This window comes from Chinchilla lanigera, unplaced genomic scaffold, assembly GCF_000276665.1.
Source record: "Chinchilla lanigera isolate Chin_1 unplaced genomic scaffold, ChiLan1.0 scaffold00041, whole genome shotgun sequence".
Lineage (NCBI taxonomy): Eukaryota > Metazoa > Chordata > Mammalia > Rodentia > Chinchillidae > Chinchilla > Chinchilla lanigera.
The window spans coordinates 16,799,682-16,812,828 of NW_004955442.1; the positions used below are offsets into that span (position 1 = coordinate 16,799,682).

General features: G+C 51.2%; 2 protein-coding genes across 3 annotated transcripts; both read right to left on the reverse strand.

Moving 5' to 3' along the window:
• Positions 1-245: 245 nt before the first annotated feature.
• On the reverse strand, positions 246-7,518 carry Decr2 (2,4-dienoyl CoA reductase 2, peroxisomal). 2 transcript variants are annotated; one of them, XM_005391648.2, is made up of 9 exons: positions 7,317-7,518; positions 5,833-5,901; positions 4,853-4,904; positions 3,970-4,105; positions 2,461-2,585; positions 2,293-2,386; positions 1,984-2,088; positions 1,494-1,711; positions 246-382 (listed from the first exon to the last, which is right to left on the reverse strand). In XM_005391648.2, the coding sequence occupies exons 1-8, from the start codon at positions 7,394-7,396 to the stop codon at positions 1,494-1,496; spliced, it is 879 nt and encodes a 292-aa protein (XP_005391705.1). In that variant the 5' UTR covers positions 7,397-7,518; the 3' UTR covers positions 246-382. The 2 variants fall into 2 exon arrangements, with proteins under 2 accessions (XP_005391705.1, XP_005391704.1); XM_005391647.2 differs by lacking the exon at positions 246-382 and adding an exon at positions 412-451.
• Positions 7,519-8,533: 1,015 nt separating this feature from the next.
• On the reverse strand, positions 8,534-11,621 carry Nme4 (NME/NM23 nucleoside diphosphate kinase 4). The gene is made up of 5 exons (XM_005391649.2): positions 11,450-11,621; positions 10,096-10,229; positions 9,778-9,879; positions 9,538-9,650; positions 8,534-9,066 (listed from the first exon to the last, which is right to left on the reverse strand). The coding sequence occupies exons 1-5, from the start codon at positions 11,538-11,540 to the stop codon at positions 8,943-8,945; spliced, it is 564 nt and encodes a 187-aa protein (XP_005391706.1). The 5' UTR covers positions 11,541-11,621; the 3' UTR covers positions 8,534-8,942.
• Positions 11,622-13,147: the final 1,526 nt, after the last annotated feature.

The following is a 13,147-nucleotide window of genomic DNA, read 5'->3' on the forward strand; positions in this document are numbered from 1 at the left end:
AATCCCAGCACTCAGGAGGCTGAGGCAGGAGGACTGCTGTGAGTTTGAGTCCAGCCTGGGCTATAAAGTGAGCTCAAAGCCAGTCTGAACTACACAGTGAGACCCTGTCTCAAAAAAAAAAAAAAAAAAAAAAAAAACCCAAAAAACAAAAAAGCAAAGGGCCCTGGACAGGAGGAGAAGGGTACAGTAGTAGCCAGACTTTGGAGAAACAGAAAACACGCATGGAAGAAGCACAACTCCACCTCTAAATGATAGGGTCACAGTGATTCTTTTTAATTGTCTTTTCTTTGTAAAAACATTTCCACCATGTCATGATGTTGCGTGCCTATAATCCCAGCACCTTGGGAGGCTAAAGCAGGTAGATTGCCAAATTCAAGGCCACCTGGTCAATTAAATAAAAAAGGATTGGGAATGTAGCTCAGTATGAAGGTCCTAGGTTCAATCCCCAGTCCTACAAAAAACAAAACAAATAAAGAAACAAACAAAAAAAGCCAAATCCAATGCCTAAATATTTTTATAGTAAAAAGATTATCTTTTAAGAAAAATGTATATTCTGGCAATTTTTTTTCTTTTCCTTTTTTTTGAGACAGAGTCTCACTATGCAGTTTAGGCTGGCCTTGAATCCACTGCAGGGCCCAAGCTGGCCTACAACTCACAGTGATCCTCCTGCCTCAGCCTCCCAAGTGCTGTGATTACATGCATATGGCACCACACCTGGCTTTGGCAAAATTCTGTAATCTGTGGTTACATATGTTTGGGCAGGTTACAGTCACTGCTTGGTCACTGCTGCTAGGGAAATGGGGTGACCAACAGGCAATGTGCAAACAGCCTGGTCCCCAGAGGAAGAGCTGGACTGCTGGGATCACTGGATGCAGTGCTCTTAGCTTGGCCAGTGGCCCTTACGGTGTGGGATGGAGAGGTTAGAGGCAGTTCTCCAAAAATATTCCCTGACTATGAATACAATATTTAGTATAAAAAGTGTATCCCAGCCAGGCATGGTGGCACATGCCTCTAATATCAGCACTGAGGAGGCTGAGGTAAAAGGATTACTGCATTTGAAGCCAGCCTTGGCTATGTAGTAAGTTTAAGGACAACTTGAAATACATAGTGAGAACCACTTGAAAAAACAATCAGCCAGGTGTGGTGGCCCACACCTCTAATCCCAGCACTCAGGAGGCTGAGGCAGGAGGAGCTCTATCAGTTTGAGGCCAGCCTTGGTTACACAGTGAGTTCAAGGCCAGCTTGAATTACAAAGCAAGATCCAGTCTCAAAAACAAAACAAAACACCAAATCAAAACAAAAAGCTGTATCCCTCCAACACCTGCCAGAAACTTGGGCAGAGACCAAGGTCATTGGGGAAGACCTAGAGGCACTAGATCTCCTGCATAGCCGGGCTGGGGTGTATGTGCCCACTGGATATGGGAACCTAGTACAGTGTGGGTGAGAGAATCCAAGGATATAGATGACTCCAAGAAGCAGGAGAAGCACCTCACCTAGAGTTTAGCAGAGGTAGATTCCAAATTCATCAGTTGCTTGATATCATTTGGGAATGTCAGCCAGCATCCACCATCCACCACCAGCACAATCCCCGTCACATAGGAAGCCAGAGGGCTAGCCAGGTAGAGCACACTGTGGGCGATCTCTGTCTTGTTCCCCATCCTCTGCAGGGGGCTCTCAAGGACCATTTTGCTCAGCCTGGCCTGGGGGCCACCTGGAGAGCAGCAGGAGGCTCAGACCCCAGACAGCCCCAGGACCCTGGGACTTTCTACCCTAACTAGCTCTTTCCCTGAACCACATCTGGAAACAGTGGAACAAGAAAGTGGAGCAGGCAAAGTAGAACATGAAAAAAAAAAAAAAAACTTGAGCAAGAACAGGACACAGAATGGCTTTTCAACCCATGCCAGGGTTCTGGAAGCTTCAATGGATGGCCTATCCCCTGGGGTTGGAGATGCACAGCAGGCCTGGGCTCCCCAAGAGCCTTACCCAGTCGCCGGAGCCCCTCTGTGCCACTGATGGGGCCAGGGGCAAGGCTGTTGACACGGATGTTCTGGGGACCCCACTCCACAGCTAAGTGTCGTGTCATTGCATCTGCATGGAAGAAGGGGAGACATGCAAAGCCATTTTGCCTCCTAGTGTCCGGGGCAGGGGTGGCAGTGGTGGTGGTGGTGGCTCAGGGCCAAGGCCATGCCTCTCTGCTGCCCACAAGTGGACTCTGGCTCATGTGAAGCCTCCAGGATGGTCAGCAGAGGGAGCCACTGGAATCCACATATAGGCAGACCACAGGGACCATACCCACAGCCGCCTTGGCACAACCTGCGTGCACCTGTAGCACCTGCCCCCGGAGACTCAGGGTTGCAGTGATGTTCACAATCACTCCTCCATGGTCCTGCAACACACAAAAGGAGAGGGTGGTGAGGGAGCAGGCAGAAGTAGGAAGGCCATGACCCAGAGGACACTCACCTGGAAGAACTTCTCATAGAGCACACGAGACACATTGAAGGTGCCAATGGTGTCAATTTCAACTACAGTCTTGAAGGCGTTGAATGACAGTGCACTGGCAGGGCACAAGAAGTTTCCAGCTGCACCTACAGAATAGAAGATGACAGAAGATAGTCCTGGGATGGTGGGACCCTCGGTGGCCAGAGGTCCTGATGGAAGGCTGCACAAGAGAGCCAATCCCCTGTGAGCAGTGACAGTGTAGAGACCCTCCGCCTGATCCAAGCTGAAGAAGATAGATCAGGTACTGGGATAAATTCCTGAATGACAGAGTAAGACACGATGTTGTTCTCCTCCAAAAGCAGGTTAAAGTCCTAAACTTCTGAACACATGAATGTGACCTAATTAGAGGATAAGGTCATCTTTGTTTTTCAGGGTTTTTTTGGTTTTTGTTTTTGTTTTTTTTTTTCTGGTTTCTTTTTGTTGTTGTTTGCTTTGAGACAGGGTCTTGCTATATACTTTAGGCAGGGTGGCCTTGAACTCTGTATGTAGCCCAGGTTGGCCTCAGATTCCTACTGATCCTCCCTTCCTGAGTCCTGGGATTACAGGTATATGCCACCACCTCTGGCTCTTCTTTTTTTGTTTGTTTTTTTTGAGACAGGGTCTCACTATGTAGTTTAGGAGGCTGGCCTTGAACTCACTATGTAGCACAGGCTGGCCTAGAGCTCGCAGTGATCCTCCTGCCTCAGCCTCCCTGAGCTGGGATTACAGGCATGTGTCACCATGCCCAGGTCTTTTTTGTTGTATAGGACAGACTCTTGGTATGTAGCCCAAGGTAGACTCAGACTCTGTAGCTCAGGCTGGCCTTGAACTCTCATTTCTCCTGCCTCCACCTCCCAAGTGCTGGGATTACAGCTGTGAGCTGCCATTCCTTTCTGAAAATGAGGTCTGTGCAAATGTTAGCAAATTCAGATGAAGCCATACTGAATTAAGTTGGTTCTCAATACCATGACTGTGCTTTTTTTTTTTCTTGTCTGATATGTACTCTACTTTTGAGCCATATTCTACCACTAAGCAATCCTCCAGCCCCATTATTTTTCTTATTTTTTGGGGGGGTGGTGCTGGGAAGTAAACCCAGGGCCTTTGCACTGAGCTACATCTCTATCCCTCTTTTTATTTTTATTTTGGGACTAAGTGACTAAATTGCCCAGGCTGGGCTTGAACTTGCAATCTTCTTGCCTCAACCTCCCAGTGCTGAGATTACAGGCATGTGCCACCAAGCACAGCTAAAGTGAGAATTTGAGGACCCAAGGGCATTTAGTTACATTCATGAGAATACGTTTGATCATATGGAAAGAGCAGAGATGGGCCAAGACAGACACTGGGAGCCTGGCTCCTGCCTCAGATGCATGGAAGGGCTACAGCCCAGCTGACACAGGTACCTCAGCTCTCTAGCACTGTCCCTGCCCCAGGACCAGAGCTCTAGGGCCTCCAACCATCAGAAGCCTCTAGCCTTCCTCAAAACCAACTCACAGTTAATGAGGATGTCAATTTTGCCAAACTCCTTCAGTGCCTGGTCCACAGCAGCCATGATGGCTGCAGGAGCTCGGACATCCATGGATAAAGGGAGGCAGCGCTGGCCAGTGGCAGCAGTCAGCTTCTTAGCAGCCTAGAATCCAGACAGAAAGACAGTGGGCAGTAGTCCAGCACCCTGGCCCTGCACCATTGACCTTTAGAAGCCAATGAGGACAATGTGTCCAGGTTCTACTGGCACCCAGGTTTGCTACTGTACTCTACTGAGAAGATATAGCCAACACGTGGCTACTCCCTGGGCCATGAGCCCTAGTGGTCATTTGTAAGATGTTCTATTCTCTCTACCACAGGCCACCTGCCCCAGATTCCTGCCTCTTCACCAGCTCTAGGCCATCCTTGCAGGTCAAAGGCACCCTCAGCTGAGGCCAGCAATGGCATCAGTGAGACACACCTTCCAGGTGAAGAAGCAAGGTTAACTTTTGATTTTCATAGCCCTGAGTTTGGTGGGGGCCAAATTACCTCCCAACATGATTATCCTCACAGGATCCAATAATCAGACTTTTTTTTTCTTGTCCTGGGGATCAAACCCAGGAGCACTCTACATCCCCAGCCCTTTTCATTTTTATTTTGAGGTAGTGTTTTGCTAAGTTGCCCAGGCTGGCCTCAGACTTGAAGTCTTCCTACCTCACCCTCCTGGGTAGCTGGAATGACAGGCATGTGCCACTATACCAGCCCAATAATGAGACTTCCAAGAAGCCAAGGTTGTCCACTGAGGCTCCATATTTGAGAAGAGAGGAAGTTTTGGTGTTACCATGCCCTGAGCCTCAGGATACTCCTAGCTCAGCCTTGGATTCCCCACAGCTGCCTGTTCAGGTCCTCTCACCATCAGTACTCTCGGCAGACTCCTGCTGACGATGACCGTTCGGCAGCCATGCCTGCAAAACCACATGGCAGGCATGAGAACAGCAGGTACATGATGGGCTCCTCCACGGTGGAGGAGCTCCCTCAAGGGTTTCTTATGTAGGGATGTATGTGAAGGGCTAAAGTATGGCTGGAGAAGGCACAGGGACCCAAGCAGGGATGAGCAGATTGAGGGGCCTCAGATGGGAGCCATGGTTGCCCACTCCTCAGTTTCTGGACTGGGCCTCTTTGGCATGGGGTGTCCCTGCCACACAAGGAGGCAGACCTACCCCAAACCTCATATACATGGCAGAGAGGCCACAGTGAGCCAGATATCTGTGTGGGGCCTGCTGGGTCCCCTGGCTCAGCCCTGCATGCTCCAATCCCCCGCCTTGGGGAGCCAGAAAAGACAAGAGTCCACTCTGAGGCAGGCTGTTTCCCTGCCCATCTGCCAAGCTCAGCCTTACGGTGACAGCAATGGGGCAAATAGCTGCAGAACTACATTCACCAGGGCTACAATGTCCCATTTAACCCTCAAAAAGACCCTGACAGGAGAATGGCTATGTTCTGGTGAGAAGCAACACACGTAAGGCCATCAGCTCCAAAGATGAGTCTACTTGGAATCATGAGTCCCAAAGCCTCTTTCTGTTGGGAATCACCTCCTGGCCTGAAAAGGGCTAGGGGAAAGGAGCAGGGCCTTTCTTCCCCTACCTCATCCTAACTCTGAGCTTCTACAGGGTGGGATGGTTTTTGACACATGCCTGAGGCCACAGAATTTGTGTCGCATGAGACACTGAATTCCACACAGCACAACAGTCTGTCCACCCACTCTTTTGAGGCCTCAGGAGATCCTAACACAGAACCACAGTTTCACTGACTTCTAAAAGACTCCAGAGTCCCACCTCCCAGCAGGGTCCAAGTAAGGGGAAACAGAAGCAGGGAGGGCCGTGGAATGTTGCTCACCGCATAAAAATCTCAGCAATCCGGAACCCGATCCCAGAGCCACCACCAGTGATAAAGGCCACTTTACCCCTGCCCCAAGAAAAAAAAAAAGAGGTCACTGTTGTTTTAAAAGGTCACTGCTGCCGGGGAATATAGCTCAATGGCACAAGTGCCTGCCTGGCAAATGCAAGGTCCTGAGTTCCATTGCCAGTACCAAAAAATAAAATAAAATAAAAGGTCACTGGTGCGGGGCGTGGTGGCGCACACCTGTAATCCCAGCACTTGGGAGGCTGAGGCAGGAGGATCGTTGTGAGTTTGAGAACAGCCTGGGCTACAAAGTGAGCTCAAGGCTACCCTGAACTGCATATGGAGACCCTGTCTCAAAAACAAACAAACAAAAATCACTGTTGCAGGGCATGGTGGCACACGCCTGTAATCTCAGCAATTGGGAGGCAGAGGCAGGAGGATTGCCACAAGTGTAAAGCCAGCTTGGACTATACAAGTTTAAGGCCAGCCTAAACTACAAAGTGAAACCCTGTCTCAAATTTCCAAAAATGAGAAAAAAAAAAAACAAAAAATAAAAAAACCAGGGGGCTGGCGATTTAGCTCAGTGACACAGCACCTGCCTGGCAAGAGCAAGGTCGTGAGTTCCACTCCCGGTACCAGAAAAAAAAAAAACAAAAAACCAAAATTCCAAAAATGTCAAGTTACTGAGTTTGATTTTCAGTCCAAAATAAATAAATAAATAAAAGGTCACCGTTGACTCAAGAAGAGGAGCAGTGGTGTAGCTGGTGTGGCGGGACCCGCCCAGGGCCAGCACATTTTTGGGGAGGCATTATTGGCCAAAAGGAAAACTGTACTGTAACAATTTACTCCGTTTTAACACAGAGGAGATTTGAGTACATCAAAATACTAGTTTTTTGGTTGTGTTCTTTTAGACAGGGTCTTACTATGTAGTTCAGGCTGGCCTCAAACTCGTGGTCATCCTCCTACTTCAGTTTTCCAAGTGCGAGGATTACAAGTGTCCGCCGCCCGCCTTAATTTTCTATTTAAATCGGTTCACATATTCAGGTATGTCGAGGGTGGCAAAGTGAAGGCCCGCAGGAGCGCACGAGGGCAGGGGTCAGGGTTCAGGCAGACTTTGACTCCCTGAACTAGGCCTTCAAACCAGTACGATTTTGTAAGAAAATAAAACGTCTTTTTAAAAGCCTGTCATTCCTAGGCCTTCCGTGGTTATTTCCTAGTTCTTCGGAAAAAAGGTTTTCAACTTCAAATTTTCTACTCAGAAAGTTGAGACCAGTTTTCAAAACATTTAACTTCCTCCCACACTCTCTCTCCCCTCTCTGGAAGGATCCCCAGGCTCGCAAGTCAAAAGCAGGCTTCATTGTGAGGATCCCAAGACCCCATCCACACTGCCGGCCTCGCGCAGCGGGCAACCCACCGCCCCCTGCCCCGCGTCCCGCTCCGGTCCCCCGCTGCTCCAGGTAGCCCCGCTAGGAGCTCACTGGAGAAGGTCCGGGCAGAAGAGGTGGCGGTAATCAGGGAGACAGTCATCCTCTTCAACGTCGGGCGGTAGTTGGTCCATGACTCTCGAGGAGGGAAGGGGCGGCGGAATTCTCGCGGATCTGCTGCAGCCGAAGAAAGAAGTCAGGGGAATCGGCAAGGAGCGCAGGCCTGGCCCACCGCGGGAGCACCGCCCCTCAGCCCTCCTCCTGAAGCCCCGCCCCTCCGCAGGGACTCTTTCCCCGCACCTTTCCAGAACTCCCACCCGAGGGCCACGCCTCCAACCAGGACGCCCCGCCCACCACGACGCATGGCCTCCTGGGACTGGAAGTGGGCGGGGCTGCGCGCGGCAGCGCAGGCACTTTGTGGCACTGTGTGCGCTGGTTGAGGGTGAAGCGCCAAGGTCAGAGATGTTCCCTCCAGTAGTCCGTTCCGCGCACTGGCCATCGCGTGCGACCGTTGAAGCTGGCTGCACCCCACAGACACTCTCCGTCACCGGACTAAGGCTGGGCTCGGTGCAGAAGGCCTTGCCTCCTGGACATGCTTCTAGGTGGGCAAATATGAAAACAGAGATTTGAGCCAAGAAAGCAGCTCCCTCATGTGGCCAGCTCGGGGCCCAGCTCCTAAAGTTACCGGCACATTAGCCCTCATCCGCCATGGCCACTCCAATCAAGAACCAGGACATCTGTCATTATGTCAAATGCTGATAGGCAAATCAGCCTCATAATCTGTCGGCTATCAAGGCCACAGAGATGTGACTTGACCCAAGGATAAAGTGTGACCCTCGTGTCAACATGAAGATAATTGGATGTCAGGGAGCCCCCTTCCTTAGTATACATCAGACCATGAAGATGAGAGGACCATCCACTGTGTCTTAGGGCGGGCTTAGCTCCCACATCTCTTCTTGCCACCCTGCTTCAGCAAGCCCAGATAGGTGGGGGCTAGGATAGCATCAGTCAGGAGCTCAGCCCTGATTCCCCCAGATTTCAGACTGCAGGGCCCTGGACTCTTGCCTAGTTCACACATTCACCAAATTGAGGGATCCAGCTGGGCGTGGTGGCGCATGCCTGTAATCCCAGCACTGGGGAGGCTGAGGCAGGAGGATCGTTGCGAGTTCAAGACCAGCCTGGGCTACAAAGTGAGTTCAAGGCCAGCCTGAACTGCATAAGGAGACCCTGTCTCAAAAAAGACAAAAAAAAAACAAACACAAAAACAAAAAACAACAAAAGTGAGGGATCCATTCCCTCTTGCATATTTAATTCAGTGAGCTTCAATTTACAACTTCCATAAAACCATCACTGCTGTCTCAGAGATGGCAAAAATCATAATGAGCACACTTCCATTCTAAGAAATGAGTTTTAATGTTTCTTCTTTGGGGCAGGGGAAGTCACCTTTGAAGATGCCCTGAAAGTTGTGTGGCACTTTGACACAGGATGTGGTCTATTTTGTGCTAGCTTAGGACACAGAAAGGCACATAAAGTTGGGCCCCAAACTCCTGTGGGCTGGTGGGGCAGAAGGTGAACAAGGAAGTGGTTTAGGAGAGATAGGAAGGATGTAGGCTTGAGTTCTTGATGACCGAGGTAGTTGCTCCTTGGTGGACAATGGAGTGACAAGGGTGGCATGAGCCCTCAGGCTGGACAGCTGCTGCTATGGTGGCCACCGTCTGCCCAGTTCACCAGCTCACTATCCTGGAACCACAGCTGGATCTCCCTCCGGGCTCCTTCCACAGAGTCGCTGGCATGGATGATGTTCCTGTGCCAGGTAAGAGGTGGCAAACGTAAGGTTCAAACTTGAGTGTACACCCTGGGCCTTCCTCTGTCCAGGGGAGAAGCAGATGACTGTGCAAAGGGGAAAGACTAAGAGAGCTAGAAAACTGTGTTCCGGCCTGGCCTCAGCCTCTTACCCACAACCTCAGGGGCTACCCCATATCCCAACTTCAAGCTCCTTTCCACAGGAGCTGCCCCATGCCAACCCTCAGGTGCTTGGCAAATAAAAGACAATGACACAGTATACACACAACAAACAAAGGGAATGTGTCATCTCTTTGAAAAGAGACAACAGTTGTGAGAAAACTGTTCTAGCCAGTGTTGGTTGTGACATCCCAGTATCATGTCCCTTCTGGCTTCACCTTTAGCCAAGCAAGGTAACTAAATCTTGTGACTGTGCCTTTGAAGCAGCCATCCCAAACACTGATCCTGAGTGATTGTGTCAGACCCCCTATACCTGCTGATGTGAATGCTGAAGTCTCCCCGGATAGTTCCAGGGGCAGCCTCAGTGGAGTCAGTGTGTCCTATCATCGCTCTTGAGACACGGACCACATTGTATCCCTCCCAGACCTGCAGCATAGAGTAAATGTTGGGTGGGGAAACACTGGGAGTCCTTGGGCTCGATCCAGACCCTTCCCCTTTGCTTAGAGGAGAACACACCCACCACCCACCTCCCACTGCCTCTACCAAACTGTACCATGGCCACCACAGGCCCAGAGCTCATATAGCTGATGAGGGCTGGGTAGAAGGGCTTCCTTTGTAGGTCCTGGTAGTGCTCAGCAAGGATGTTCTCAGGTGCCTGAGTAGCATTGGGGAAGGAGAAGAGAAGTCCCTGGAGATGAATTCCCCACTGGTCCCGACCTCAGAGTACCCTGCAGATAATACCCGCACTGACTGGCACCCCCACCACAGCACAGACACCTCCCCACCCCTGCAACTGCCAACGCCAGGCTGAAATGTGAAGGGCTGAGAATGAACCTGTCACCTCAGCACACCACAGGCCCGGGGCTGATACCTGCAGCATCTTCATCCCAACCAGTTTGAAGCCTCGCCTCTCAAAGCGCTGGATCACAGTCCCAACGAGCCGCCGCTGGACTCCATCTGGCTTCACTGCCACCAGGGTCCTCTCCTGGGTCCATGTGGGCCCTCCTTTAAAAGACAAGGGGCTGGAGCTGCCACTGCCTTACTTCCTCATGCCTCCCTGACTGGCTTCCCCTGCCAGGGGCCCGACATCACCAGGCTTCTGCCTTTGTGCAGGAGAGCTCTACAAGGAACAAACCTAGTGCCCCCTCTGGCCTTGCCACTCAGGAACATCCACAGCAGTCTATTCCCATGGGCTTCTTTCAAGCAGTAGCCAAAGCTGCCCAAGACTGAGCTGGTTTCCCCTGAGAAAGAATCTGAGGAAATCCAGAGGACAGGGGCTGGGGATTTAGCTCAGAGGTACAGGGCCTGCCTGGCAAGCACAAGGTCCTGGTCCTGAATTCAATTCCTGGTACCAGAAAAAAAAAAACAAATCCAGAGGCCAGAGAGCCAGGAAATGCTCCCCAGAGGTAAACTTGACGCGGCGCATCAGGCTTCTGTCCTCCACTGCTGACAGTATCTGAGGCCCAGGCCAGCCACCCCCTGGAAACAAGGTGAAGGAATGGTGCAAACTTGGGAGAGAGGAAATGCACTCCCTTCAAGTGGGCAGGACAGAGACACAGGGGGCTGAAGATGCAGAATCCCGCGGCAGCTGAGAGAGGTCAGGTGGGAACTCCAATCCCAACCCTAGTCAGCCTTGAACTCCTGTCTGGGGCAGGAGGTGTCTTCACCCACCTGCAGCCCCAGGCACTCCCAGAGCGATAAACATTTTATTCCCGGGCAAATGCTGCCTTTGTGTGCGGGAACAGGCTGCCTGAAGGCCAGGAAAAGAATCCTCCTAGCTTGTTTGTTCCCAAAACCCAGCTCACAGGGACCCCAGTCTAGCCTGGGGCTCTGAGGCCCGCCTGTCCACGCACTGGAGGAGGCAGTTTACATGATATTTGGCTCCTGGGAAGCATTCTGTATTGGGCAGTCAGCGCTGGGCCTCAGGCAGAGGTGGGCCCGGCGGTCTTAGGCCTCATGTTCCAGCTTGGTCCGGAACAAATGTCCGGGCGACAGCGGCTGCACGGAGAGGCTTCCTCTGCTTGGACGACACGAGGCTCCCAAAGCCACAGGTCCACTGGGACCCTCATACGCCCACTGCGCCCGCCCATTTTGCTTTTTTTCTGCCTGGGGGCCCTTGGTTACCCCAGATCCGGGCAGCTAAACCCGCACTTTCCCTTCCCGCTGCCACATGAGCACAAACAAAGGCCGCAGCTGCTCGCCAGCCCTGGCGGGGTTCCACTCACCCGAGCTGGGCCGCACAAACAGGCGCAGGCCCGGGGCGCGCGGCCCGCAGAGCAGAGCCCGCAGCGCGGCTCGCCCGAAGAGGCGGCCCATGGCGCTAGCCCGGCCGGGTGGGGGGCGGAGGGTCGAGCGCAGAGGGCTGAGGGCGGAGGGAGGAGGGAGGAGGACGGAGGGCGGTGCGCTGCGGGTCCGCCCCCTGACCCCGCCCCGCTGGGAGCCCCTAGACGCACAGAGGTGCTTGTATCATTTTCTCTTAAAATCAGAAGAAAATCAAAATTACAGTATAACTAACGAATCCAGCTTCGATTATTTTGGTCTTTACATCAAGGGCCCACGCAAGTCCTAACTTGCCCCATTTTGCGCGGCATGCGGCCCGGCCCTGGGTTAGCTTCTGAGCTGCTGGAAATGACGTCCTCCATCAGAGGAGGGCGCTAGAGACAACCTTAGCACAAAGCAGTCTCTCAGTCTCTGAGTCCTAGAACTCCAAGGGGAAAGATCCGTTGTTTGTTCTCCGCTGGCCTCTAGGGAGTGCGTTCTGCTAACTCATTGCAGTATGAATGCAAAGGACAAGCCACAACAGCTGCAGGAGCTGTGACTTTATCGCGAACAGAAACCACAGTTCCAATAATGAGATGCCATGAATGGAGATCAGCACATCCCTGAAAAATCAGGAGAGCTACCTCTAGATCTTATGGAGTTTTTGAAAAAGTATTTATTCTTTTAACTGTAGAGTATGTGTAGTTCAGGCTGGCACTGAACTCATGTAGGCCAGGCCAGCCTCGAACTTGCAGCAATCCTCCTGCCTCAGCCTCCCAAGTGCTAGGATTTTAGGCATGCACGACCATGCCTAACTGGAATTGTTTTAAAATTGATGATTGTGGGCCCAGCATGTAGCTCAGCAGCACAAGCGCCTGCCTGGCAAATGCAGGATCCTGAGTTTCCAAATGCAAGATCTCGTACCAAAAAAATAAAGCTGCAGGTTGCAAGTGTATAAAATACATTTGATTTCTGTTTTTGTATTTTTAGGGGGGGGGGGGTTCCAGTACCAGGAATTGAACTCACGACCTTGTGCTTGCCAGGCAGGCGCTGTGCTGCTGAGCTAAGTCCCCAGCCCCTGTATTTTTGCTTTTCTGAGACAGGGTCTCACTATGTAGTTCATGCTGGCTTTGAACTCACCATGTAGCTCAGTCTGGCCCAGGCTGGCCTCGAACTCCCAGTGATACTCAGCTACTAGAGTACTGGGATTATAGGTATGCTCCACCATGCCTGGTCAATACATTTGACTTTTTTATGATTTGTATCTTGCAACCTTGCTGAACCTATTTATTAGTTACAATAGATTTTAGTGGCTTCCTTGGAATTTTCTACATAAACAATCCATGTTATATGGGAATATAGTTTTTTACTTCTTCCTTCCCAGTCTGGGTGCTTTTTCTTTCGTTTTCTTGTTCAATTGTTCTGGATAGAATCTCTGGTGCAATAGTGAATAGAAGTGGCCTTTTTTCCAAAGTCTTAAAGTGAAGGTTAGGCTATTGATCTGAGATCCTTTTCTCCTCCTTCTTCTTCTTCTTCTCCTCCTGCTCCTTCTTCTTTTTTGTCTTTTTGAGGCAGGGTTTCACTATGCAGTTCAGGCTGGCCTTAAGCTCACTTTGTAGCCCAGGCTGGCCTCAAACTCACAGAGATCCTCCTGCCTCAGCCTC

Bases quoted from the DNA above. Each gene is read 5' to 3' on its own strand.
- Decr2 (XM_005391648.2), bottom strand. From the start codon at position 7,396: ATGGACCAACTACCGCCCGACGTTGAAGAGGATGACTGTCTCCCTGAT. The intron at 2,586-3,969 runs GTGAGTTGGTTT...TCTATTCTGTAG, and splicing joins AATTGACATCCTCATTAACT to GTGCAGCTGGAAACTTCTTG. The intron at 1,712-1,983 runs GTAAGGCTCTTG...GCTGCTCTCCAG, and splicing joins AGAGGGGCTCCGGCGACTGG to GTGGCCCCCAGGCCAGGCTG.
- Nme4 (XM_005391649.2), bottom strand. From the start codon at position 11,540: ATGGGCCGCCTCTTCGGGCGAGCCGCGCTGCGGGCTCTGCTCTGCGGG. The intron at 10,230-11,449 runs GTGAGTGGAACC...TGTCTTTTAAAG, and splicing joins GTTTGTGCGGCCCAGCTCGG to GAGGGCCCACATGGACCCAG. The intron at 9,651-9,777 runs GTACAGTTTGGT...TCTATGCTGCAG, and splicing joins CTGGGCCTGTGGTGGCCATG to GTCTGGGAGGGATACAATGT.